Source organism: Felis catus, chromosome A3 (assembly GCF_018350175.1).
Source record: "Felis catus isolate Fca126 chromosome A3, F.catus_Fca126_mat1.0, whole genome shotgun sequence".
In the NCBI taxonomy this organism is placed as follows: domain Eukaryota; kingdom Metazoa; phylum Chordata; class Mammalia; order Carnivora; family Felidae; genus Felis; species Felis catus.
Genome location: NC_058370.1, coordinates 35,881,717 through 35,907,789, shown reverse-complemented (window position 1 = coordinate 35,907,789; position 26,073 = coordinate 35,881,717). Strand labels below are relative to the sequence as shown.

At 39.2% G+C, this 26,073-nt stretch overlaps 1 protein-coding gene and 1 long non-coding RNA gene across 5 annotated transcripts in view; one reads left to right on the top strand and one right to left on the bottom strand.

The window, feature by feature from the left end:
- Positions 1 to 26,073, top strand: part of LOC123384368 — a 59,609-nt gene that overhangs the window by 28,228 nt on the left and 5,308 nt on the right. The window contains exon 3 of one of the 2 annotated variants that reach the window (XR_006595368.1): positions 17,635 to 17,749. This is a non-coding gene — a long non-coding RNA (uncharacterized LOC123384368). Of the gene's footprint in view, positions 1 to 17,634; positions 18,666 to 26,073 lie in introns of those variants that run through there. The other variant, XR_006595367.1, reaches the window with a different exon arrangement.
- ANKEF1 (ankyrin repeat and EF-hand domain containing 1) lies at positions 1,033 to 25,216 on the bottom strand. Of its 3 annotated transcripts, XM_011280903.4 has the most exons (10): positions 24,918 to 25,216; positions 19,474 to 19,863; positions 14,301 to 14,500; positions 13,398 to 13,547; positions 12,254 to 12,377; positions 7,735 to 8,557; positions 5,740 to 5,966; positions 4,205 to 4,368; positions 2,186 to 2,320; positions 1,033 to 1,341 (listed from the first exon to the last, which is right to left on the bottom strand). In XM_011280903.4, the coding sequence occupies exons 2-10, from the start codon at positions 19,817 to 19,819 to the stop codon at positions 1,183 to 1,185; spliced, it is 2,328 nt and encodes a 775-aa protein (XP_011279205.3). In that variant the 5' UTR covers positions 19,820 to 19,863; positions 24,918 to 25,216; the 3' UTR covers positions 1,033 to 1,182. The 3 variants fall into 3 exon arrangements, with proteins under 3 accessions (XP_011279205.3, XP_011279207.3, XP_011279206.3); XM_011280905.4 differs by lacking the exon at positions 19,474 to 19,863 and having other exon boundaries at positions 14,287 to 14,500; positions 24,918 to 25,214; XM_011280904.4 differs by lacking the exon at positions 19,474 to 19,863 and having other exon boundaries at positions 24,918 to 25,213.

Here is a 26,073-nt window from a genome sequence, read left to right as displayed (position 1 = left end):
AGATCTCTTAAATTCCCCACTTCTCCCTTGCCCACCCTGCCCATGCCTTGAGAAAAAAAAAATCACATGCAATACCTAGTCCTTTTTTATCATATGTATATTTTTTTGGCATCTGGAAATTTCGCTCCAGGTTTCAACTATTGTATGAATACTAGTTGAACTGTTTCTCAATTGCACAGGACCCTGGGGGCACATCCTCCTTGCTGGGGAAATGTTTATTTTGTAGTAAACAGAAGATAAGGGAATGCACTTTTAAAGTTTTTGCTAGGGGACTCAGAATCATAACTAATACTGTAGTTGTTATCTTAGTTTGGGTCCTTCCAGAAGCAACTTCGAGACAAGGGTTTAGGTGTACATATTTCAGAGGTGACCTTGACAAAGATCTGAAGGTATGGGAGAAATGTGGGAGGACAGGGAAGGGAAGGCTGCCAATGAAGGGTGTGTTATCAAATTACCACTGCTGGCAATGTGATCTTAACCTCTTAGGGGAACTTGAGCAGTCAATAGGAATGCTCACTTCCAAACATTCCAACCAGAGCGGTGAGGGAGCAGGGGTGTTAATACACTGCATCTGTTCACTCACTGGTTGAGAGCTGCTTCTCGGAGGCTCTTGTTCTCGTGTATTTGGGCCCTACTCTACAAATTTAAGTGTCAGAGTCCGCCTTCCAGCATCTGAATATTAGGCCTGCTTCAATCAAGGAGAAAGGGATGGAGTGCTGACAGTGTCTGCTATAAGTGCCAAAGCTTATTTGACCCAGGTATCTAATATATACCACGTACCATGGTGTGTAGGAAACAAACTCCTTCCTTAACAGGTTAGAACTACTTCTCTTCCCTACTATTAAATTGTTTTCATCAATTTCCACTGGAATTATATATTTAGCAAACATAATGGGTGTACATTTTGTAAATTTTTTGACAGTAATGTTATATTTATAACCAAAATGCCATTTATTCTACTACATCCTTAAAGAAGATTAAGGGGTTTATCCAGAATGACATGTAATTCATTGCAAAATAAAATACACCTTCTCTAGATAGCTCAGAATATTTATAGCTGTTAAAGCAAAAACAATTATTTGCTTACAAATTCTTAATTTGTGGACTGCTTTGACTTTGATGGAAATACTGACTTTCTCCCTGGGCCTTGAAATGTTGACCCCAAGAAGCAACTGCTATGATCTAGGTCTTGAAGGCAGCTTCCAAGGCTTGAGCTTTCTCTGTAATGTTCTTCTGAAAGGGCATCATGAAGTCCTCAAAGTCTACCTCGTAAGTGAACCTCTCCCGCCGCAGCTCCCTTTTCCTGATCAGCTCTGCTGTTGTGGCTTCAGGACTCCAGATCTTAAAACAAACAACCATATCCAGAGCAGGCATGAATACGAAAGCCAGCCAAATACATCAGTATCCACACAGTGTCCAGTATGATTAACTTAAAACTATCAAATTTACTTCTAAATCTATTTTAGCTTATGTGTTCCTCTTACATGAGGAAGAGGAGTTACATGGGCATCACTAATTCTGATGGTGACTGTTTGGACACCTGAAATGCTTTTCAGTTACCTCTGATGATCCTCTGCTGTTCATTTTTGGGATGTCAAAACAAGGAAGAGATGGAATTAGAAGATCATTTGGGTTTGTTACCTTTATGTCTTATGGGGAAGTCATAAGAAAATTATTTTCATAGTAGAAGGAAGAGGGGGCTGGTGGTCTCTTATTCAGCATGGCTTGATGGGGATTGGCAAGACCACTCTTGTTCTCCAAAGATGTCTCCACCTCTTTAATTGTGGATATTTAGGAAGCTACTGAATAAATCCAGTGTTGCTTAGTATGAAACTCTCAAGTGAGATGGTAGTAAGAGTACTGGGGTCTGAGAAGTACAAAGAAAATGTGTCTATTGAACTTGTGACCAAATGGGGACAGGGAATGGCATTGACCAAAGAATACTTTAGGTTTTCAAGGACAACTAAAATGTTAATATAGAAATAGTAATAGAGGAAACCAGATATTGGAAGCTAAAGAAGATGAACTTACTGAGTTGAAGCAGCAGGAATTGGCAAAAGGATACCTTCATATCATAACTGTGAAAGATAATCTTTGGAAATTTGTTTGGGTGCTCTTCATGAAATGTATTTAGAAAATGATATGAGTTTACAGCATGTTATGAAGATCTTTCCAAAGTACTTACGCTCCGTGGAATAAATGTAATATCCACTTTCTTGGTATAGCCACTGGTAATCAATGAATTGAGATAAACCACATTATCCTTATGCACTTTCTTTTCCTCTGATATGGCTGGTACATAAACTGATGAAAGTGGTTCCTGGAAATGAGACAAAAGAAAAACCAACCCTATCAATTGCAAAAACCTATATTACACTTTTTTTTATATTATTTGTTGTTTTGTATCTTGCTCTGAAGCCAAGTAAAAATAAAAATGTTACTATATAAATTATAATTTGAAATGAAATAGAATATTATAACTTTGGATGGGGGAAGATAACTAGTTTGCTTTGTTTAACTCTACTTTATTAGTAGTATTGGTAACAGAGCATTTAAGTCTTCAAGATACCCATTATTTATCTATGGTCACTGATTAACTAGAAAAATTAAATTATCCTACTAAAATGATAATGATGTATGTAGTAGAAGCTTAGCTGATTGATCATCCTTCACCTCTGGCCATTCTTACTCTCGTCCCCTCCATGTTTATTACTCCTTACTGTTGATTGTCCTCCATGTTTGTTATAATCCCTTCACCCTCTTCACTTCCTACCACCTTACGTTTCTCCAACCCTTTCCAATTTCCAATTCCAATATTAGAGCTTTTCCTTTTTGAATTTCATCCCTGACCTATGTTTGCCAAGGATCACCAGGGATTCCTCCTGCTTCCCTAAAAGAAGCTTCTAGCCTACTTAGAAATGCACTTCAACTGATGAATGGATAAAGAAATTGTGGTTTATATACACAATGGAATACTACGTGGCAATGAGAAAGAATGAAATATGGCCTTTTGTAGCAATGTGGATGGAACTGGAGAGTGTTATGCTGAGTGAAATAAATCATACAGAGAAAGACAGATACCATATGTTTTCACTCTTATGTGGATCCTGAGAAACTTAACAGCAGACCATGCGGGAGGGGAAGGGAAAAAAAAGGTTAGAGAGGGAGGGAGCCAAAATATAAGAGACTCTTAAAAACTGAGAACAAACTGAGGGTTTTATGGGGGGTGGGAGGGAGGGGAGGATGGGTGAGGTGTATTGAGGAGGGCACCTGTTGGGATGAGCACTGGGTGTTGTATGGAAACCAATTTGACAATAAATTTCATACAAAAAGAAAAAAGAAATGCACTTGGGCTTCGCTGCTAATGACAAAGTCTTGATCTCTCAGTAATCTCTATGGGCAAAAACCTTAAACTTCTGCTGGTAGTTTAGAGGCACCCACATCACTCCAGATTACCAGGAACAGTCACTTGACACTTTTAAAACTTCTAGAGTCATTCTGCAGGATATCCAAGTCACAAGTGGCCCCATATCCCAGGGTTCATTGGTAGTCATTAGAATCCCTTAGGGGGTGCCTGGGTGGCTCAGTCAGTTAAGCGTCTGACTCTTGATTTCAGCTTAAGTCATGATCTCATGGTTCATAAGTTTGAGCCCCACATTAGGTTCTGTGCTGACAGCACAGAGACTGCTTGAGATTCTCTGTCTCCCTGTCTCTCTCCCTCCCCTGTGCTCGCTCTCTCTCTCTCTCTCTCAAAAATAACCATTAAAAAAATAAAATTCCTTAGAAGGAAGGTAAGATGTGTAATGAAAAATTATGATACCATAATGAAGGAAAAACATGCTTTGCTTCATTCTTCTCACCCTACTTCCCTGTCTAGGGTGTCTCATCAAATCTGTATAACTCAGAACCAAATATATACATATCCAACGCCAATTCTTTTTTCAACATTCTAATTGTGTTTGGCTGAACCATCTTGGTTTTTACATGGATTTTATTTGCAATGAGCACTTTTTAGACTTTTCCATACTAGGAATTTCTTTGCTAGCTATTTCTTTAAAAGTACTGCATAATAGTGCTGACAATATGGGTTGTATATTATTGTACCCATGCTGTATAACCACATGTACATAATGACACTGCCCTACCCCCCAACAAGTTTTTAACAGGTTCTAGTTACTAATGGGTAGTCCATTGCTTTTCTTACCTCCTCTTTCTTAATTTCAGGGCCTTCAGTCTTCATTTTAGGAGGTGGCTTGCCTTTCAATTTTTGATTTTCTGCTGGTTTTGGCAAGCTATCCAGCTTTTCTTGAATCAAACTAATTATTCTATAGTCAGCATACGCCTTTGCAATATCCATGGCAGTGTGCCCTTTTCAAGACATAAATTCAGAATAACAATAAACAGATTGATAATAAGCCATGTGGAAAACCTCAGCACATCAGCCCTTAGCATACAGTAGTAAAGGTGATAGTAAAGCAAATGGTTGTATGTAGGGTCACAAAGCTAGATCGATATTCTCTAAGGTGGACCCAGCTCTAAGATCTCATAATTTAAAGTGCCATTTACTGGCAACACAACCTTTTCTTGTTTTTGTTTTTGTTTTTGTTTTTTTTAAGCGTGTTTCTTAAAAAGTTGATAGGAAATACTGGCAGGATATTTACATGTGAATATTTGATTGATGGTTCTCTTCCCACATTGCATACATTTCCTTTTGTGTGATAATTTTACATTATTCTCCCCTTCCCATGATATAAGGAGGTATATTCAAAAAGGCCTGAGGAAGCTGGTGTCACAGTGTGCTGTGCACATGGCTGGGTATTATGACACCTGTAATATCCTCAGGCAGACCTAAAACAATACTGCCAGTGACTCAGAGGAAGCCTGAAGCAGCCAGAAATATTAATGCTCTCTCAGATCAAAAGGAAGCAACAGCCTCCACTATAAGAAAATGATACCTCCAAGCAATAAGGTCAAATAGTTATTCAAATTTTTATTTATTCTTCAGGTGTGATATAAGCTAGGCCTCCCATTTATGTCCTAGAGAGAACCTCAAATTCAGGAATTTGTTCAGCTTTGGAAAGAATCCACATTCTATAGTCTTTAAACTATGTCATTTACTAGGAATTGACAGTTGTAACAGTGTGAAAACTCTGAACATTGGTGCAAGCCCACAAACTAATGCTTATAGGACTATAGTGAAATAACCACAGAAATTAAGAGTGGGTAATTAGAGGGGTGCCTGGGCGGCTCAGTCAGTTAAGTGCCCAACTTCAGCTCAGGTCATCATCTCACGGTTCGTGAGTTCAAGCCCCACATCAGGCTCTCTGCTGTCAGCACAACACTCTCAAAAATGAATAAACATAAAAAAAAAAGAGTGGGCATTTAGAAATTTTTAGATATATTTGATAGAAGAATTTTCTGTCATTTTAATCTAGTGATTACAAAAACCCTTGTATTTCATGTTTTTTCTCATTTCATTTTCTAGGAAGTCACTTTTTCTTGTACTTTACACAAGTATCCGTCCATGACAGATTGCAAACATAAAGCACTGATCCTTTCACACCAGTGATTGAGAGGCACTCCACAGAAAACCAACTTGTGTAACATTCAACTTAGGCTTGCATTTGCAGTAGTAACTCTCACAGGGAAATGTGGTCCTACAGGAATAGAATCAGAAGAGGTTTGGAATCTAAATTCTCCTTTTCTGACTGTAACTATATCAATGATATGAACACATACCTTTTCTATTTTCCAGTTGGAATTTAGCACCGATATCAAGTAGGTATTTTACAGTATCCAGTCTGCAGCTCTCAATAGCCCTAGTTAAAGGAGTGGTGTTGTTGATGGAGACTGCGTCTATCACAGCTCCAGATTTTACAAGAAGCTCAACAATATCTTGCTGGCCTGTGTGGCATGCAAAATGAAGCGGAGTCCACAGGAAATTATCTGTTGCATTAACGTTAGCCCTATAAAATAAGACAGATGCACAAGCTAAATATATGGGTTGTTCCAAGCATTGGAGGCTGAACGTGCAAAGCCAGATTTCATACAGTTGTCCAGCTATAAATGAGGGAAGCTCTGAGTAAAGTTAAACTCTGTGCCATAATTTTTCTTGACTCGTGCTCTGCATTATCTGACAGTCTTAATTTTCTTTGCATAAATACACATTTTGTTTAGTTTTTAAAGGCACTTAGATCCCAGGGGTTGCACTTTTTGCAAAGGTTAAAATTAGGGAAAATTATATAACTGGATCCAATGAAGGTAAAAACTGATAGGAAATATAAAAGTCATGTTATTTCACTTTGAGTCTACTTTCTCTGAATGTTATAGATTTTTAAATGCACCTTCATTATTAAAATTCTAAGCATCTAAGTGTAGTATTTTAAATGTCAGTTCTTTTTAAAAAAAAAATTCACTGCAGGGGCGCCTGGCTGGCTCAGTCGGTTAGGCGTACGGCTTCGGCTCAGGTCATGATCTCACAGTTTGTGAGTTCAAGCCCCGCATCGGGCTCTGTGCTGACAGCTCAGAGTCTGGAGCCCACTTCGGATTCTGTGTCTCCCTCTCTCTCTGCCCCTCTCCCGCTCACGCTCTCTCTCTCTCTCTCAAAAATAAGTATTAAAAAAATTAAAAAAAAATTCACTGTCCAAAAGTTCAAATTCTCATTAATTACTTTATACTCCCTCTAGATAATATACAAATTTGAATACTTCTTTGACCTTCACCCTTATAGTAATAATAATAACAACTTTTATCAAATATGCAATTGCTTTGCTAATAAGTGATTTACATATTTTAAATGATTTGATCTTGAAAATCTGTGAGCTGAGTCCTATTAGAGCCCCATTATAAAAATGAGGATATGGAGGCACAAAAAAGTTAAGAAACTTACCCCAGGCTATTCAGCTATGGTACAAGAAATAATTCAACCTGAGAAGTTGCTTTAGATTACAAAGTTAAATAAAAATGTGATGCTTTGATATTTTAAAGATATTTACAAATGAACCAAGGAGGTTCTGGAGGAGAGAAGGGACATGTCATCATGGCCATTGTACCACTTGTTTAAATTTGTTAGGATCCCCCCCCCCCAACACATACACAAGAGACAGATTAAAAAGCAACATGTAAAATGAATAAGTTCTAGAGATCTACCATACAATAGTGTGATTATAGTTAATATTGTATTGTACACTTGTAATTTGTTAAGAGGGTAGATCATGTTATGTTTCTCCTACAATAAAATTCTTGGGGCACCTGGGTGGCTGAGTCAGTTTAAGTGCCTGACTCTTATTTCTGCTCAGGTCATTTCTGCTCAGGTCATGATCTAGGTTTGTGAGTTTGAGCCCCTCAACCAGCTCTGTGCTGACAGTGCAGAGCCTGCTTGGGATTCTCCCTCCCCATCTCTTTCGGCCCCTCCCCCCACTCACAGGCAAGTGCATTCTCTCTCGCTCAACAATAAATAAATTTTAAAAATTATCTTGGTAATTTAAAATAAAATAAAAAGTGACCTACACACCATGTAGGTAAAGCTCTCTAGTAAAGCAACTTTGTGTGTAGTTTTTATTGGCAAGCTATCTGTGCGTACACACATTCCCAGGTTCCCATTAGCCAACTTTCCCATGCAAGGTCTATCTCTAATCTAGATTTCAGAAATGAAGCTCTTTCTTTGCCATAAAATTCTGGAGTTGAATATAAAGACCCATGAAATTTAAACCCCACTCAAGAAAGAAAACCCACCCTTTTTCAAGAAGAAACTTGACAGCATCCATGTTTCCACTGGCACATGCAGTCATTAGTGGTGTTTTGTAATAATTATCCTTCATATCCACAGGTATTCCTGATTCAAATGCCTTTTTCAGAGAAGCCAGGTCTCCTGCCTTGGTGACGAAATTAATATTTGAAAATACCTTCCCTGGATCATCAATGTACCAAGCAGAGTCATCCTGAATGGGATGTTCTGGTGGATGGTCTCGGTTAAACCGATTGCAATCAGTTATATTCTTGTAGGTTTCAATCATGTAATAGGGTGGCCCGCCATCACTCCGTTGGGGAAATACGTGGTCAGGGATGATGCAGATTGGGAGGGGTAAAACAAACTTGCCTTTCTTTACCTTTTTGGCCATCCCTTTTTTCTTTTTCTTGGGCCCATATGATCCCAAGACATAAGCCTTGCTTAAGTATCTGGTTCCTTTAAAGAAATCATTAATATTGACCCCACCTCCCCGTAATTTTTCATGATATTGAGCTACCATAGCCAGCTGTTCCGACGTGACAAAATCTTGCCTCTCCTCCAATGTCAACACGAAGTCCTCCTTGCTGACTGTCCCATCACCTCTGTCCACAAATGAAAAGGCTTCCCGAAGGAAAGTCTCATGTTCTAGCGACCAGTCATGAAGTCTAAGGGCCCAGAGTGGATTCGGATTTTTGGCTCCTGGCCGTGCCAGTTTATTAGCGGTTCGCTCTGCCCGCCGTATTTCTTTGTTTGCTGCTTTGAAACCGCCTTCTTTGGCCACAGCTCTGGGTGTTTTATGATCTAAGTTCTTCCATTTCAGGTCACATCCTAGAACATGAAGCATCATTATTATGAATATTGCCCAGGCATCTGCATGGCTCTGCAAATGACATTCATCAAACCCTTTTCTTAATTTTGATCTATTAGTCAAAAATTTATCCCCTATAATTACCAAATTAAACTGTGATTTTTTTTTCTGTGAGCTTCACTTTGCTGAATTCTGAAATATGTTTCCAATTTATATTCTGTGCCCCTAAAGAATTAGGACATTGATCCTTATAGATACTTGAAACAAATATCATTTTGGCATACTTGCTAAGCAGACCTGCTACTAAAAAAAGAAAAGAGTGAGGGTAATATTTGAATATAGAAAGAAACTGGGTTCAGATAGCTTACTGGGCTATTAGGGACTCAGAATGCTGCAACTGCTTCTTTTTGAATGATTATGACTGCAAACCTATGTACGATCTTAAACTGTATTCCTCACGGAATCCATTTAATTTCTATTGATCTGCTGTTTTGTGATAAGGTCATGTGAACAACCTAACCCAGGAAAAACCAATTTGTTCATCGAATCTGAAAGACTTCCAGTATTACATTTGTGCAAATCAGACACTAAAATTCATTTTCCTTCTTGGTCCCTTCCTTAAAATGATGACACCAACATTACACGTAGGTATTCCCCAAATAAATAAACTTCTCCGGGTACATTGGAGGGTTGGCTTAGTGCCACTAGGAAGGTTGTGCTGTCTATAGTAAGTGTCTTGAGACATTCAAAATCCGTTATGTATATAAATAAGTCAGACAATGAAGAAGCTCTTTCTAGTGTTTTGCATCTAGAAGAAGCCTCTCCTGTTGCTTTGCCAACATCACATAATCAAAGAAGATTGCTCCCCAATCAGTATGTCTACCAACGAAAATGTACAGGTGGCTGTGTGCAGAAATAAAGCATGCCCTGCCAATACTTCATAGTTGTATTCCATGTCAAAAAGAAAATTAGTCACCAGTGCTTTTGAAGATTGATACTTCCTTTGGTATTGTCAAACTGAACATTTTATACTAAGACTGATAATTTTAGTAGTGATAGAAAAACTCAAAAAGAGTATTATGAGAATAAGGATTCTAAAATTTCTATATTAAACAGTGACTTATCGAAAAGGGGGCCTGAGGCTGGTCTCGACAGTATAATTCCATAGCAACTTCAAGAATGCTGTTTTTATTTAGCTTTTTCGCTTCTTCGAGTTGTCGAGGGGTTTATCTACCATCTCCCAAGCCACTGCTTCTATATTCACCCCTAAGGATCAAAGGATCTTAAAGCTGTTTGATCTTGCCTTCTTATGCTCCCAGTTTCCTCCTAGTTAGAAACCTTTATGTGGATAAAAGTTTCCAACATCCCAGCTTAAAGATCTGAAGGTGTTTTTTTCTCCTCTGGCCTTGGGACTTTTTATCTCCTCCCTTATAATTAGTAAATACAGATCCATTCATTCCCTTTGTGACTTATGATCTGTGGTCGAAGGTACTCAACTTACAGCTAGTGTGGGCTGACAAGCCAAAGGCCCATGAGAAAGAGAACTCTCCTGGGGTGCTTCCCTAGAACTGTTCCCAGCTCCCTGCTTCTGCCCTTGGATATGACACTCACACTGCTTACCAGGACTTGTAAATTGCTCTAGCAACAGGAAGATGGTTTAATGTGGGAAACAGTCCAGCCTTCACATTTAAGTATAGAAGACACTAAACCCAAGGAGTTAACTCAGAAAAGATCATTTAATTGTTAATGCATTGTTTGTTGTTGCTCTGACTGCCTTAGATCTAAGATTCAAAAGGTGAACATGTAGTTGGTAACACTTCTGTTATGGAATTAGGTCACCCACATAGGATCTAGTGAAGTGGTTGTACCTCCAAACATGCAAGAGAACTTAGAATGCTTTCAGCCACTTGTTTTAGAAACACGGTTTAGGGGCACCTGGGTGGCTCAGTCGGTTGAGCATCCGACTTTGGCCCAGGTCGTGATTTCATGGCTTGTATGTTTGAGCTCCACATCGGGCTCACTGCTGTCAAGCCTGTCAGTGCAGAGACTGCTTCAGATCCTCTGTCCCCTTCTCTCTCTGCCCCTTCCCCACTTGTGCTCTCTCTCTTTCTCAAAAATAAATAAATCTTAAAAAAGAAGAAAACATGGCCTAGTCTTATGATTCTGCCAGGAAGATGAAACCTTTCTGTGTCATTGGGCAAGGCCTTTGGCGTGGCCTATGCTCTGGCCAAATGTGCTTCTCAATTTGCTTTCTGTGACTTTCTCCCAGGAGTATATAGATGATAGAGAATGTGCCTGGTGATGTTTGTCCTAATAAGAAAGCAGTTAACATGTTAAAGTTGAAGAATTGTCTTAATCTGGGCAGATCTTTTGTTTTTAGAAATAAATTATGTTAAAAATGCAATATCAGGAGTGCCTGGGTGACTCAGTTGGTTAAGTGTCCAACTCTTGATTTCAGCTCAGCTCATGATCTCATGGTTTGTGAAATTGAGCCTTGCACTGGGCTCTGTGCTGACAGAGTGGAGCCTGCTTGGAATTCTCTCTCTTCCTCTCACTCTGCCCTTCCCTATGTGTATGTGCACACACACTCTCTCTCAAAATACATAGACATTTGAAAAAGAAAAAAAATGAAATGTCAGAATAAACTGCTGATAGTGACAAATGTGCAACCAAGACTGATGGGACCGTTTATGGGGCAAAAGTTGCATTTGATACACGTTCCTTTCTTTATTTGTTAAAAGTGTTTATTGGAGGATGATGGGGAGGAAGAGTAGGAGTTTGTATAAGTTCATAAAAAGTAAACGTGAATTCGTTATTGCACTATTAGTTACGCAAGCACATTAGTTTATTTTAGTGGTTACAATATAGGATCTCTATGTCTCAGGGACTCCTGAGATTCTCTGTGTAGAGGACAGAAAAGCAAAAGTACTTCTCTGCTGTATTCTAGAGTCATAGGGCTTTAAGTTTTTGCCTATTATTCAAACTGGGGAAAAAAAAGCAAAAAACCAAACCCATTACTACAACGTTCAGCAGAATGCAGTTCCACTTTTCACAAAGTTAAAAACTTTTAATGTACTTTAAGTTAGCATGTAATTGACACCAAATGGATCCAGATCTTTAAACTTAATTGGCTAATATTCCCATTTTAAGGACTACGTTAAGCTATACATGCATAGTTTATATTCCTAAATTAATAGGTACCTAGAAGCTAAAGGTAAACCGAAAATAAATTTCAAATTTTCCATGAAAATTTTCATTTTATCTTTCTCCCTAAAATATTTCCCCTATAATTTCAAATGATTTAGGAAAGTTATCCTTGACACAATTGAACAATTTTTTAATGAAATAATTAAGAATGCAGACTAAAAGACATAGTTTTCAGTGTTCGTTCTTCAGATTGGTGGACATTTTTAAAAGGACTTTAAAAACTATAAGCATTTTAATAATTAGCCGACGAATGAACAATCCTCTTTAGATTTTTAATGACAACCTAAAAACATTTCAGAAAATGAGTTTTCATCACTTTAAGACCTGATTCATGATTTCACAGAAGGTAGAGTGAGAAAAAATGTTCAATTTTCTTTCTACATATATAACTGAGGATGGGTTATTGAAAAAGATACGCAACTGACAAGTGGCAGGCCCAAACTGTCTGCTCATCTGCAACATGGGTAAATCATAACTGCTTTAAACATAAAATTGCTAGACACTTTTACCTCGCTGAGCTATATATTTGCAGCAATCTGCAAAACCGCCCATGGCAGCATAATGAAGTGGTGTGTTCCCATTCAATGCAATCAGCCCCATGTCTCCCTTGTAAGCAAAAAGCAGCTTCAATATCTGCAAAATAAACAGTGGATATAGTAGAGGAATAGGAACATACATTTATTGCATGAAGACTGACACCCCAACTTGTTATCTAATAGTTACTTATGCTACATGTGGCTATTTAAAATTAAATCGAATTAAATAGAAAACCATTTAAAAAAAATCCAGTTCTTTAGTTTCACTAGCCGTATTTCAAATGCTCAAAAGCCACATGTGGCTACTGTATTATACGGCACAGATATACAACTTTTTCACCATTGCTGACAATTCTATCAAATAGCTTTGACCAAGAGTTTAGAAAATTGGATACTCATCTAGGGCATGCTATCTTGGTGAATTCTAGTAATTCCAGACAGCATCAGCCTATAGAAAACATTATCAGGGAAGCAAAGTCTTTACCAAATGTGACTTCTATTGTGATGTATATTTTTATTGTGGGGACAAGACTCAATGACAGAAACAAAGGTAGCTATGTAAAAACTCGGAAAATTGAGTAAAGAAAGTTTAGACGTAATTCAGAATTAAAAAAAAAAATAGGATAGCATTGGTTCCTATTTCGTTTCTGCAGTGTCATTGTACCTATGAGATATCCTTTACTGGTATGTCCAGATAACCAGGATACTTAAGAGTTTAAAATTTAGGTGAGTCATTAGATGCACACAAAAACTCAGGGAGATAAGAGTTTGTTGGCATTGTTCTCCCACAGTTTGGTCAAGCCATATTTTGAAGATTCTGATATGTAATGGAGGCATAAAATAAAAAAGTCCTGATTGGCAAAACTTTTTATTTGTCATAGTTAAGAATACAGAAAAACATTATCAGTAATGTTAAATGAATAAACTTAGCAAGCAGATAAAACTGAAGGGCTAGAAAGTTTTTAAAAAAACATTTGATCTGAAATATAATTTTAGAATTATCTAGGGAAATCAAGACGGTAACTTAGAAAACATTCTTAGTGTAACCTACATGATATTAAAACAATTTGTGAAAAGGCGTGATCAACAGATTTTAAAGCAAAAGGCAGATTATTACATCAAAAAAGCCTCCTTTGGCAGCAAAATGTGCAGCGTGATGTCTCTCATTGTCAAAGGCATTCACTTCACCTCCTCTTTCCAATATCCCTCGGACTAGCTCTAGCACTCCTTCTCTTGATGCTTCCATTAAAGCCGTTCGACCTGTGGACTGGATGAGAAACAGATCAAATGCCGGTTATGCTTGTTATCTTAAATCACTTATTTCGTATAAATATGGTCTAAATCCATTTGGCCTTAGATTCACACTGACATGTTTAGTTCTCTGTATTTTTATTGGTTTCATGTAACAAATAGGAAAAATGAAGTCAGCTGGTCCATGTAGAAGAATTCGAATATCAGAGTCAAGGTTATACCAGATGTCCCTGTGAGAAATCAGGCTATAAAATGCATTTTTTTTTTGTAAAGAAAGTAGAGCAAAAGGGGGGGAAAGAGGGTAAAGTATATGCTAAAATTAGGTTATAGGTGTTTTCTAATGAGGAAAAAAATTGATTTTTTTATCATCTGGAAATGACTATTAAACAATAAGAAAACTCAATAAAATTGGCCAAACAAGAAAAGGGGGCAAGATAGATACAGGAAACAGCAGGACTATGTGTTTTCTTTCCAAAAAGATACATTTTTATTAGGCATCAGTGGTATCTTTTCTATTTTTCTCTAATGATCTTTTACCATTATGCATAATAAATACCAATTTTCCAAACGTAATTAGGAAATAGACTGTGGAATCATGGCAATATAAAGATAATGAAAATCTATCATCTTAAAACACTGTGAATAGAAATGAATAGTCTATAAGCTAACAGGATAATTTTACCATAATTAAATGCGAAAATTACACTACTGAGCGTCTATAATTTAAAAAAAAAGGAATATATATATATAATCACAGGAATAGTCATACTGAGTTGATAGCATTTGGATTGGCTCCTTTTTCCAAAAAGGTCAGGCACATATCTTTAACATCATGTGCTTCTTCACACGCTCTAAGGAATATTGGCTTTCCTTCACAGGTAGAGTTGTTGACATCTGCACCATGGTCCAGGGCAATCAATGCACAGCGATAATGCCGCTTAGTAGGCAAAATGCAGTAAAACAAAACACCTGTAGAAAAATAGAATCCCCAGAGAGTATTTAATTAAGTCTCCATATATTTGAACCAGATAGCAAGGAAAAGATAACAATTTTGAAATCCATAATTGGCTAGCTGAAGGTGGTGGAGCAAAGGCATAGTTGCGTTGCTTTTTCCTTCTGTAACCAACTGAAATACCAAGACCGAGAAACAAAAGAAGAAAGTCAACCTTTGATAGAATCAGAAAACAGTTACGACCAAATGCGATCGGACCTGGTTCAGGGGAAGAATCAGAGTGCTGATATGTGAGCCCTTGTCAACCATGGGTTCTTGCAGCCTATACCCCACATGCAGGACTGTGGGTGCTGGTTGGTGGGTTGCTGTGTCCCCTCTGAAACTGCAGAGTGACAAAGGAGGTGGTACTGGATGATAAAATGTGCAGACCAGCCATGTGTAGCGGTCAGTATAGCAGCACTGAGAAGACAAAGTACATGACAAGGGGCTCTACCATTTTGGCAAATCGTTTTGTTCCAATGAATAAAGGAAAATGCTAAATCCCCCGACCCAGAACTTATGACATATAGGTCCTCAATATAATTCATGTCAAAAATGTACTACAGATCAGAGGTATTGTAATCTAGGCAAACAACAGTCAGGCTCCAAACTGACTTTGTAATGACCTTATTCTAAACAGGCTTCATTCAAAGAGGAACAATAAGCAAATAAAAAACTAGCATGTGACCTATTGGGGGGAGGGGGGGTAAGATACTGAAAGAAAGAAACCTGATAGTAAAAGCTAGGCAAAAACTACATACTAGGAAAACTATACCCTGTGAAAATTATTGACTGACCTATTTCTATGATAGCAAAGAAGCTAAATATAACTTTTTTCTTCTAAAATAAAAGTACAAAGATAGGCCAAGACCTTTAAAAGAAGGGCTGCTAGGACAATAGAAGATAAATAGAAGGAAAAGATGAAATTAAGCCCGCTGAAGTTAGGAAAGAAATGGTAGAGGAAACTAAAACCACCAAAGAAAGGGAAGTCAAATTGGAAGCAGGAAAAAGGGAAGCAAAACCATCATCCAGGATGTGGAGGAAAAATACAAAAGAACTAAGGAGAATGTCACAGATGATGGAAGAGTTGAAATGGTCTAGAGGCAAAGGAGAGTGAACACGTATGTAATTGGTGTTCAATAATAAAACACCAAGTGGAACAGAAAAAAATGGAGATACAATAGAAAAAAACTTCCTTGAAGTGAAAACCTGAATTTCAAGATTAAAAAAGCATACTTGTGTCTCAGGAAAAATGGATTAAGAAAAATCAATGAGGCATGCGTATGTAAAGCTAGGTAGAGGTGTCCTGTGAGCATCTGGGTAACAGTTCAGATCCTACTATAAGAAGCAAAAGTCAGTCTGGCCTTGAGATTTTGCTACTGTAATAGTCCATGCTAGAAAATAACTGAAGTATCTCTACAATATCACCTGAGAAAGAAAGTAAGGAGTTTTGTACCTATCAAACTGTTGTTCACATATAAAAGCAATGGACATGTAAGTTTAAGGATGCAAAAAGTTATTGTACTAATCTCTTCTTTCATAGCAAAATATTAATGAATACCGTGTAAACTACTTTAATAAACAAAGGTTTAAGTATATGTAAAGCTATCAAGTTTGCCATTAACCAAAAACAAGCATCCAACTGTGGGTTTCAGCTTCACAAGTTTGAGGCTCATATTGGGCTCTGTGCTGACAGTGCAGAGCCTGCTTTGGATTCTCTCTCTGGCCCTCCGCCACTTGTGCTCTCTCTCTCAAAATAAGTAATTAAACTTAAAAAAAAAAAAACCCAAAACAAAGAAAAAATCAGTTCTCTTCCCAAGAAAAAAGACAGATGTTAACTAGATTTACTGTGGTGATCATTTTGCAATCCATACAAACATCAAATTATGTGTACACCTGAAACTAATATAATGTTTATGTCAAATATACCTCAGTTTAAAAAAATCAGTAAATAATCGGGGTGCCTGGGTGGCTCAGTCAGTTAAGCATCCGACTTTGGATCAGGTCATGATCTTGTGGTTCATGGGTTTGAGCCCCGCATCAGGCTCTGTGCTGACAGCTCAGAGCCTGGAGCTTGCTTGCTTCAGATTCTGTGTTTCCCTGTTTCTCTGCCCCTTCCCCACTCATGCTCTGTCTCTCTCGCTCTCAAAAATAAACATTAAAAAAATTTTTTTAAATCAGTAAGTAATAAAAATAGATAAGACTACCATTCCAACAACCAAAAAAAAAAAAGAACTAAAAACAGACCATTAACCTTAGAAAATATAATACACACAACAAGAAAAAGAATGTATGGACCATATAGGAAAATACATTTATACATATTTATTTATATATTTTATATTAAATATAATTTCATAATATAAAATAAATGACAGTTCTGAGGCCAAACCTTTGGGGCATCCAGATAAATATAAATTGGGTAAATTCTACCATTAAATAAAAATCACAATTTATATAAAATCAAAATCTAAATATATTTCATATAAACAGACACATCTAAAATAGGGTTACTCAGAACAGTTAAAACAGAAAGATGGTCAAGGACATGGTTGAAAATAGAAAATCAAAGATACAACAAGTCATATGAGGCAAGAGTGGACCAAAACAACAATAAACAGCAATGCGATCTAGAAATACCAGAGGCTGAATTCATTACAAAAGGCCCTAAGGCACTTATGAAATAGATATTTTATAATGATGGCATGCGTAACTCCCAGTCAAAGTCTATCTGGGCTAACTCTTTAAGCCACAAAGAACATAAATCAAATTCTAAAACTGAAGTGGAAATGGAAAAAAAATGGTGGACAGTCAAATTTGCATACTGCATGTAGGACTGGGTATGCATTCCTATAAATGGGAGAACCAATGGAATGGGGGCTCTAAGGAACTAGTCTAGCTTAACCCTTAAAGGGAAGACAGTATTCCATTCTCTAGAATAGACAGACACTAATTAATCCCCAAGGACATAGGAAAGAGTTTTGGCTTAGAGATTTACCTTTTCCATATTCTGCAAAATTGTTCAAAGTACAGTTTAGCCTAGAGTATGTCCCACATCCTTCTAAAGATCCAGTAAGTATTTTAACCACTTAAATGTTTGCTTATCTTTTAGGAACAATGTCCAGTGAGGCATACATCAATCCCTGGAAAATAGGATGTTAATGACCAAGACTATGCAAGAAGCAAAACAGTTTGACAAGTGAGAGGACAACTAAGGGATGTGCAAGGTGAGCTAGATGTGTTGAACTGGTGAAGACAGGGCATTCACTCAGTGCAGTAAGCCTACCATGGGTTACACAGAATCAAGTCTCTAGGGGGCTGTACTAACAAGGTTATGTGTGCAACAAGATTTGTACTTGTCCCAAGTTTTGTTTTCTATCTTTAATTCTTCCTATGTGATTTGTCAGATTATTTTCTCATGCATTCATCTTCCAAAACCTTGACAAGCTTAGTATTAATTTGAATGAGCTTAGATAGTAGCCATATGGCTATTGCATTTGCTACAAGTATTCACTTAACCCTGTTTCTAATTTTACTTGTTCAGTTTTAATTTTTGCAATTTTAGATTTTTATGATATAAAATGTCTCAACCTTTAAAAAAAACATTTATTTCAAACTCTGGAAGGTAAACTGTTCTCCATTACAGTGTTTCCCCAAAGTACATTCCACAAAACTCCAGGTATATAAGATGCCATAAGGAAAAACTATTTCAAGGGTCAAAGAAATATGGAAAATATCCCTGTATCTAGTCTGACAAATGTGAAATCAACATGTCTCAATTTGTTTTATCCAATGGTTCTCTAATGAATTTGACAGTGGAACCAATTTTGCTTGTAACCCTTATCAACATCTCAGCAATTCAGTGGTCCATGGAACACTTTGGGATATGATATTCTACAGAGTTTTAAGAGGCTTTTTTTATTCAGGGTTTAACATTTTAAAATGCATTTGACCCCTGAATGCATCCGAAGTTCATTTCGTTATGTGGTACTATTAAGTAATTAAATGATTGTTCCTTTTCTTTGTCCTCTCTTATTGTTTTAAGCAAGTCACTTATCAAATACCAAGTCTGGAGAGAATTACAAAAGTGGATTTTGTTCCTGTCAGAAAATATTAACATTAAAAATGGGATTTATTTCTCTAGTGTGGGACTGATGTTAATGGCTTTGTACTTGAAGCAACTCCTTGGGACAACTGATTAAATCTACCAATTTATATTAAGCCTGGTGGTAATTTTCTTGGTGATTTTCACAAGGCTGTGTCAAGTCCTTCTGGAACTTTGAGTTATTTGGGCCAGAAGCTCCCAAACATGGTCTTGAGATGTGATTAGGGAGAACAGAGTAGAGAAGTGGGGGCTATCTCACCTAAACAATAAAGGAAATGACATGTCTCAAGTTTTAAGTTCTTTTTCCAAATACAATTAAATTGACCCTAGAACATTGGAGTTTATGCTGGCATCCACCTTAGTCCTTCCAGTTCCCAACTGTAACCCCCTTTCTATGTCAGACTGCTGTTGAGAGGTGCCAAAGTCCTTTTGGAGCCCAAAAGAACATTATTTGATGTTCTAAAGTATCAAAAGGAATAAGAATGCTCTCCCTCCTCTTTTGTCTTAAACAAGATTTTTATATCTTAGAATCGATGATTATGACTATGGTAATGACAATATATGTGAAAATTCTCCACATTTAGGAAAGCCACCAAACATAGATTAATCTAACTCTAACTTTCTTTTTAAATGAGAAATTTCTCAGATCTTGTCTCCCTAAGATCTACCCATACTGTTTTCAAATTATGGGGAGACAGTGTCCTTAGGTACAAGAGTGAGAACCTGGCTCTTCACTTAAACCCATGAGTCTTTCACTTCTACAGTTGGAAAGCAAAAATTCACTATTTATTGATTTCTGGCTACAAAGTAGATTGCATCTGTTGGGCAGAATGCTGGGATTTTTACCTTTTCCTTCATTATCAACTATACTCATGTCAGCCTTTGCCTTGGCTAATATTTCCATGGACAATTCATGACCCAGTTCTGCAGCCCTCATTGTCGGAGTACAGCCCATCTTGTCTTGCACATCAGGATGAGCACCAAGGCTAAGGAGAAAGCTGACCATATCAATGTCATTGGAAATTGAGGCTAAGTGCAGAGCACTGTGTCCATTGACCGGTTCTGTGAAATTGATTAGTTCAGGGTATCCAAGCCTAATCAACTTCTCTATCTGCTTCATGTCTTTGTTCCGAACACACTGAAGAACTTTGTAGATCTGCAAGTTCTCAAGTCTCTTATCTGCTAAAGCCATACTCGACCACCTTCTTGAAGATGCTTTTCTGGACCAAAACAAAACTATAGCAACAAAAACAAAAACAGAAACATACAAAACTCAAAGTTAATTTTGTCATCTGTATTTTGATTAGATAGTAATATTTTATACCTTCCCTTCTGAGAAGAGAGGCTGTTTCTTACGAAATGATATTACCATAGTAATAGGCAACTGACTTCATGAGAGTATAAATTACACATAAATACAAAGGACATACAGTTAGCATAAAGTTAAAATATTTCAAAACAAATCTTTCATCCTAATTAATATCAGCCTTGCTGTGAAGCTTTCTTGTTAATTTAATTTCTTGTCTCATTTAATCTTCCTTCCTTGACACAGCCTCCCCATTTTAGCCACAAAGAAAGTAAGGCTAACAAAAGTGCCAAGGTAAGGTTTCATTTTCCCACTACATGGCTCTGTTACCAGCATGCCCCTCAACAGAGACCACACAGGTTTTAGCAGTTAACGAGTGTTAAAAAAAGAACATGTAGAATTTTGAGGTGCTTATCATAAGGAGGAATCTACTGGATTCTGTGAGATACCAAACGTGATTACTGTGTCATCTTACATGGGAATGAGGTAGGTGAACGGTTGAGAGAGAACTGTAATTTTCATAAATAATCCCACTGTTACATTGTAATGAGCATTCTAATATGAAATGTTATCTCCTTTTATTTATGGAAAAACAATATTTTCAGTTGAGTCAGGCTAGGTAGACCCAGCTTGCTTTTCTTTCCTCACTTTTTCTGGGAAAAGAACCCCATTATCATATTGGAAATCCATTCCAGATCATACAGTACTGCTATCCTAGGCCAAGTCATTGCCACAGACTTCTAATTTGTCTCACTGCTTCTACAACACATCCCCTAGGTTCCTTTCTCTGGTCAGTCCTCAGAAACATCTTTTAAAAATGTATCAGATAAAGTCAAGCAACCTTTGACCCCCAGCATTTTGTATGGATCTGCCCCTTCCATCCCCTATGATAGCAATGAGTCAAAGACCAAGGCTTAGTCTGTGTGTGAGCACATGCTCAGGAAGGACATCAGCCAGTCAGCATCCTAAGGGACCCTTCTGCCAGAACTATATGGACAGACTACTGTGTGCTGTTGCTGTTAAGCAGTAGGGTGGGGTGCTGCAGTTGTAGGAACCATGTTGGCAGTCAGGGAGAGTGTGTGTTACAGAGACTGAGACTTAGGGCAGAGGTTGGGACTCAGTTGTGCCAGAATTCACCACTTTAATCCATGCAACATGTTAGTTAATGCAGCACAAGCTCAGGGTTGCAGAAGTAAATATCCTCTCCCCACCCCCACCCCCCTTAATTTTGTATAAGCTAGTTAGCTGAGTTTCTGTCCTTTGCAATAGAAAAGATTTCATCTTACTACAAAATCGGAAACTGTATCATCTTTTCTCCCACAAATCTGCTCCCTCACCTATATTCCCTCTGGCAATGAGTTGCACTTTTGAACCCTTGCTCCTCTTTAACTATGTCTCTCTGGGCAACCATAACATCTCCATTGCCTGTTCGTGTCCTGCCTCACCACCCACTCTTCATTCTCCTTTGCTGGCTCCCATCTTCTGCCAGAAGCCTGTTGGGGTGACCAGGGCTCCGCCCTCAGGACTCTTGTCTATTCTCACACATTGCCCTGATGGTCTCATCCTGTCTCATGACTTTCATGCCAATTTGAGGTTTCTGAATATTCACTCTCTGACTCTCCCCAGAGCTCCAAAGTGATGTATCTACCTGTTGACTCTTCATTCTCACAAGGAACTCTAATAGGCATATAAAATATAAAACATCCAAAGCCGAACACTTGATATCACCCTTTCTCCAGTTCTCCCCACTTCCAGTAATGGCGTCACCATCCATCTGTCTACTCAGATGAAAATACTCAAAGTTATTCTTCTTTCTTTCCTCACAGGTCCCCTACTCTTTAAGTCCACCAGCAAACCCCATAACTCTACCTCCAGAATATATCCTCACATCAATTACCAGTGGTGCTATCCTAGGCCAAACCCTTGTCACAGCTTCTAATCTGTCTCACTGCTTCCTCAGCAGCCCTGCAGAGCCATTCTTTATTCAGTACCCAGAAAAAGCTTTGTTAAATGTACATTAGACAAGCCTCCACCCCCAACATTTTAGTATAATTTTTTTTAATGTTTATTTATTTTTGAGACAGAGAGAGACAGAGCATGAATGGGGGAGGGTCAGAGAGAGGGAGACATAGAATCTGAAGCAGGCTCCAGGCTCTGAGCTGTCAGCACAGAGCCCGATGCAGGGATTGAACTCACGGACCGTGAGATCATGACCTGAGCCGAAGTCTGACGCTTAACCGACTGAGCCACCCAGGGGCCCCTAATTATTTTTAATATAAAGAAAAGTTGAATACCCATATATCCATCACAGATCCTACCATTAATGCTTTACTCGCTTTCACTTATCTATCCATCCCTCTGTCTACTCAGCCATCTATTTTTTGATCCATTTCAAAGTAAACTGCACACATATTCCAGCAGGCAATACCCTTAACTGGAGTTCAATATTTGTTTACAGTTCTTTTTTTCCTTTTTGTCTTTTGAATATGAAATGTCCAATAATTAAGTGTTCCATTCTATAAGTTTTGACAATTGCATACATCTATGTAACCCAAACTCCTATCAGGATATAGAACATTACCAGAAAGTTCCAGAAAGTTCCCATGCCAGAAACTTCCCTCCAAACTATTTTTTAAAAGCAGTTCAACAGATTTTCATTGTAATCAGAATAAATCTAAACCCCTCCTGTTGATCTTTTAAGAACATTTTCTCTGCCTCTGTGATCTTACTTTACTCCAACCTCCCTTGATAAGATGACCTCCAGCCACACTGACCACCTTTCTGCTTATAGAACAAAAGTGCATTCCTGCCTCTGGAACCTCTTGTTCCTTCGGCCTGGAGTGTTCTTAGCTCGGAATTTCCATTGGTTGCCACTTCTCACCATTCAGACAGCAGCCACCATGTCATTTCATCTCTTTCCTTTCTTTATAATGAAATCAAGCACTTCTGTATATTATATTTCTATAGATCTGTAGATATAGATATATTCAATTTATATACTGTGTGACTTCCCCAGTAGTATAGAGCCTTCATGGAACAGAAGTTTTATATTATAATGACCTTTATTTCTCCGTCACCCAGAACCTGACTCATGTGGGGCATTCAAGTAATGGTTGCTCCATAAATGATGACTGAAAGTTTTAAGATTGAGGAGTGGAAGAAACCAAAGAGAATGCCCAGGTTTCTAGTTTGAGCAACTGGCTACCTGTGTGTGAGATGGGGAGTGCAGGACGCAGTCAGATTGGTCAAAGAGTGTAGACAGTTACGCTTTGGCATGCTGAGTCAGAATCTACATAGCAATATGGAACACAATTCAAGAGAGAGAGATCTAAGCCTGGTCTACGGGCAACTGTGGGGTTTTCAGTGGCTGCAGGCTCCCTGCAGGCACCCTGCAGATGGGTGAAGGAAAGGAGGAAAGAGTGTCAGGGAGAAGGGTGAGCATCGCTGTCAAAGGCATGCTGCTGCCTTTTCTCCCCATTCTTCTGCCTGCTGTTTTTTCTTTGTGCTTCCTCCTCTGCCGCTGGGACATCAGTCATCACATAGCTTGTGGCTTCAATGTTCTGTTTGCTGTAGCCCCTCTCTTCCCTTCTAATCTGTTTATAACATGTGGTCGACTAGGAGACCAGATAATGCAGCTGCTTAGAACCATGTGTGTAAATAGGCTCCCAGTAAGTCCTGAGCTGCCCCACAAGTCACCCACTTGGCCTTTGCTCTATGCCTTGGTGATATTTACTTTAGCAGCTGCTTATGATTTATTAGTACCAGCCATATCCTAGTTAGGTGCAGTGTCATACTGCACATGTAGGCACAACGTACACAGGAATAGGATACAGTGCTTCCAAATAGCTCCTTGACTATCCTGAATCTATGCCACCTCATTTGTGTGAACAGAGACATCCTAATCAGAGACTTCAATGCTTTCTCTGAGGCACCCACCCCTAACAAAGAATTAGCAGCATGAAGCATGTCCAGTCAAGCTACAGTGATGAATTCCACAGCCCACGGGCCAGTTCTACAGCTTGTACTCTTCCAGCCAAAGCCCCAAAGTGCTGGGGAGAGGGCAGTTCCCCTTCTCTGTCCTTCACAACCTACTGCCAAGACTGAACAAGAGCCTCACCCTACTGAAGGAAATAACAGAAGTCCTGCCCTCTAGTTCTGAGTTCTTCAAAATTGTGAAAGCATCTCTGATCTTCAGGGGAGTCATCATGTATACACACACCCCAACATGTACACTTTACCTCTGTATGGCGGCTGAGCCACTCTGGCATACCCCTATCTGATCATCTATATGGACAATCTCAAGAGATAGTGGAATAAAACAGGGTTTCTTCACCTGAGGTCCAGGTTTGGGTCTAAGCCCTCTAAAATTATATGACAATCTGCAGTGTGTGTGTATGTGTGTGTGTGTGTGTGTGTGTGTGTGTGTGTGTGTGTACAGGTACATTTTTCCCCTGTGGAGGAGAGATCCACAGAACTCATCAACTTCTCCAAGGAGTCTATGACACAAGGGTGGTTTGCTAAAAAGAGGAGTGGAGGGAAACACACTGGGAATTTCCACACAGTGGAAAGAGTGTGGGATTGCAGGTGGGGAAATCTGTTTTTGTTGTTTGTGACTCCCCCCCCCCTTCTCTGCAACATTATTTACATAAACTGGTTGCAAAAACCTGGACATATTATCTACTTGGTTTGTGCCTCAGTCTCTTTATCTGTGAAATGGGGATGACAGTACCCACTCGATGGTCCATATGAAGAGGAAATGAGACAATTCTAGTAAAGTACTTAGCAAAGTCCCTCAATGCAGTCTCACTATTTATAAATCAAATGTCCGTGGGTTTCAACTCCTCCAGAAGCCACGGTGTACATTTGCAGGGTTCTTTACGGTCCCTTTCAGTTTTAAGTCTCAGAAAAATGCGGTAGGGGAGAGGGGTTAAGAAGTGACTTCAAGGTAAAGGCCAGGTGGCAGGGAGCAAGGTGCCAAGCTCACCTCTTAGTCGTGGGGGTGATCAGGGGCGGCGGTTGCGCCTCTGTCTGTGGGGCGCCCGGCGGCCCAGGCCCTCGTTCTCTGCCGCCTGGCGCGGGCCCCAGCCGCGACCTCGGGCTCCCAGAGCCCGGCGTGGGCGCCCAGCCGTGAATGGTGTCTCCTTGGGCAGAGCAGGCGAGCCGGCGCGCGGGGCAGCAGGGAGCGGACGTGTGTGTCCATGGGCCCCGGGTCCGCCGGGGGCGAAAGCGTCGCCAGGTGAGAGCGCAGGGGGCAGGGTGGGAGCAGTGGTGACTCGGCTGATTGTGAGCTTCGGCCACGCCCCGCCTCGCTGCCAAGGCAACCGCTCCGCTGCGCGGCGGGGCGGGGCTCCGAGCCCCGCCCCGCTCCACCAGGTGGCCTGGTCCCCGCCTGGTGGCCAGCCGCTCCGGGATGCTGGAGGAGGGCTCTGCAAGCCCAGCGCCACGGATGGCAGTGACCTTGCGCCCAAGGCCAGGACTGCAGCTGTCCTTCTCCTTTCATCCTCTTCTCCCACTCCCCTGCCCTCATTCTGAAAAGCATTGTATTCGGAACTAAAGCTCCTATAGTAAGATCAACCAACCAATTAAAATATAGAATAAAATAATTTTATACATAAACTTAAATGAAAAATATAATATAAAATGAAAAAAAGTTACTTGTCAGAGACAACTGCTGTTGATTCTGGTGAATCTTCCCAGAATTTTTCTTTGCATGATCCAGGATGTATATAGGCTTAAAAATATTTATACACAAATGATAGCAAATATAACAAGGAGATCAGTTTATTTCAGGGCCTGGGGGTGCGCGCTAACATCCCAGCCCCCCAAACACACTTTTTTTCCAGGCAAATTCTGACAGCTTTTTTATATGAATTCAAAACATGTATGCTTTTAAAAATAGGATGTAACAGGGGCGCCTGGGTGGCCCAGTCGGTGGAGCATTCGACTTCGGCTCAGGTCATGATCTCATGGTTTGTGGGTTGGAGCCCCGCATCAGGCTCTGTGCTGACCACTTGCTCAGAGCCTGGAGCCTGCTTCAGATTCTGTGTCTCCTTCTCTCTCTGCCTCTCCCCTGCTCACGCTTTGTCTCACTCTGTTTCTCAAAAATAAGTAAGTGTAAAAAAATTTTTTTTAAATAAAAA

Coding starts and splice junctions, on each gene's coding strand:
- ANKEF1 (XM_011280903.4), bottom strand. CDS start 19,819: ATGGCTTTAGCAGATAAGAGACTTGAGAACTTGCAGATCTACAAAGTT. Junction 8,558..12,253: donor CAAATATATAGCTCAGCGAG/GTAAAAGTGTCT, acceptor TTCATGTTCTAG/GATGTGACCTGAAATGGAAG. Junction 5,967..7,734: donor AAGTTTCTTCTTGAAAAAGG/GTGGGTTTTCTT, acceptor CTTATTTTATAG/GGCTAACGTTAATGCAACAG.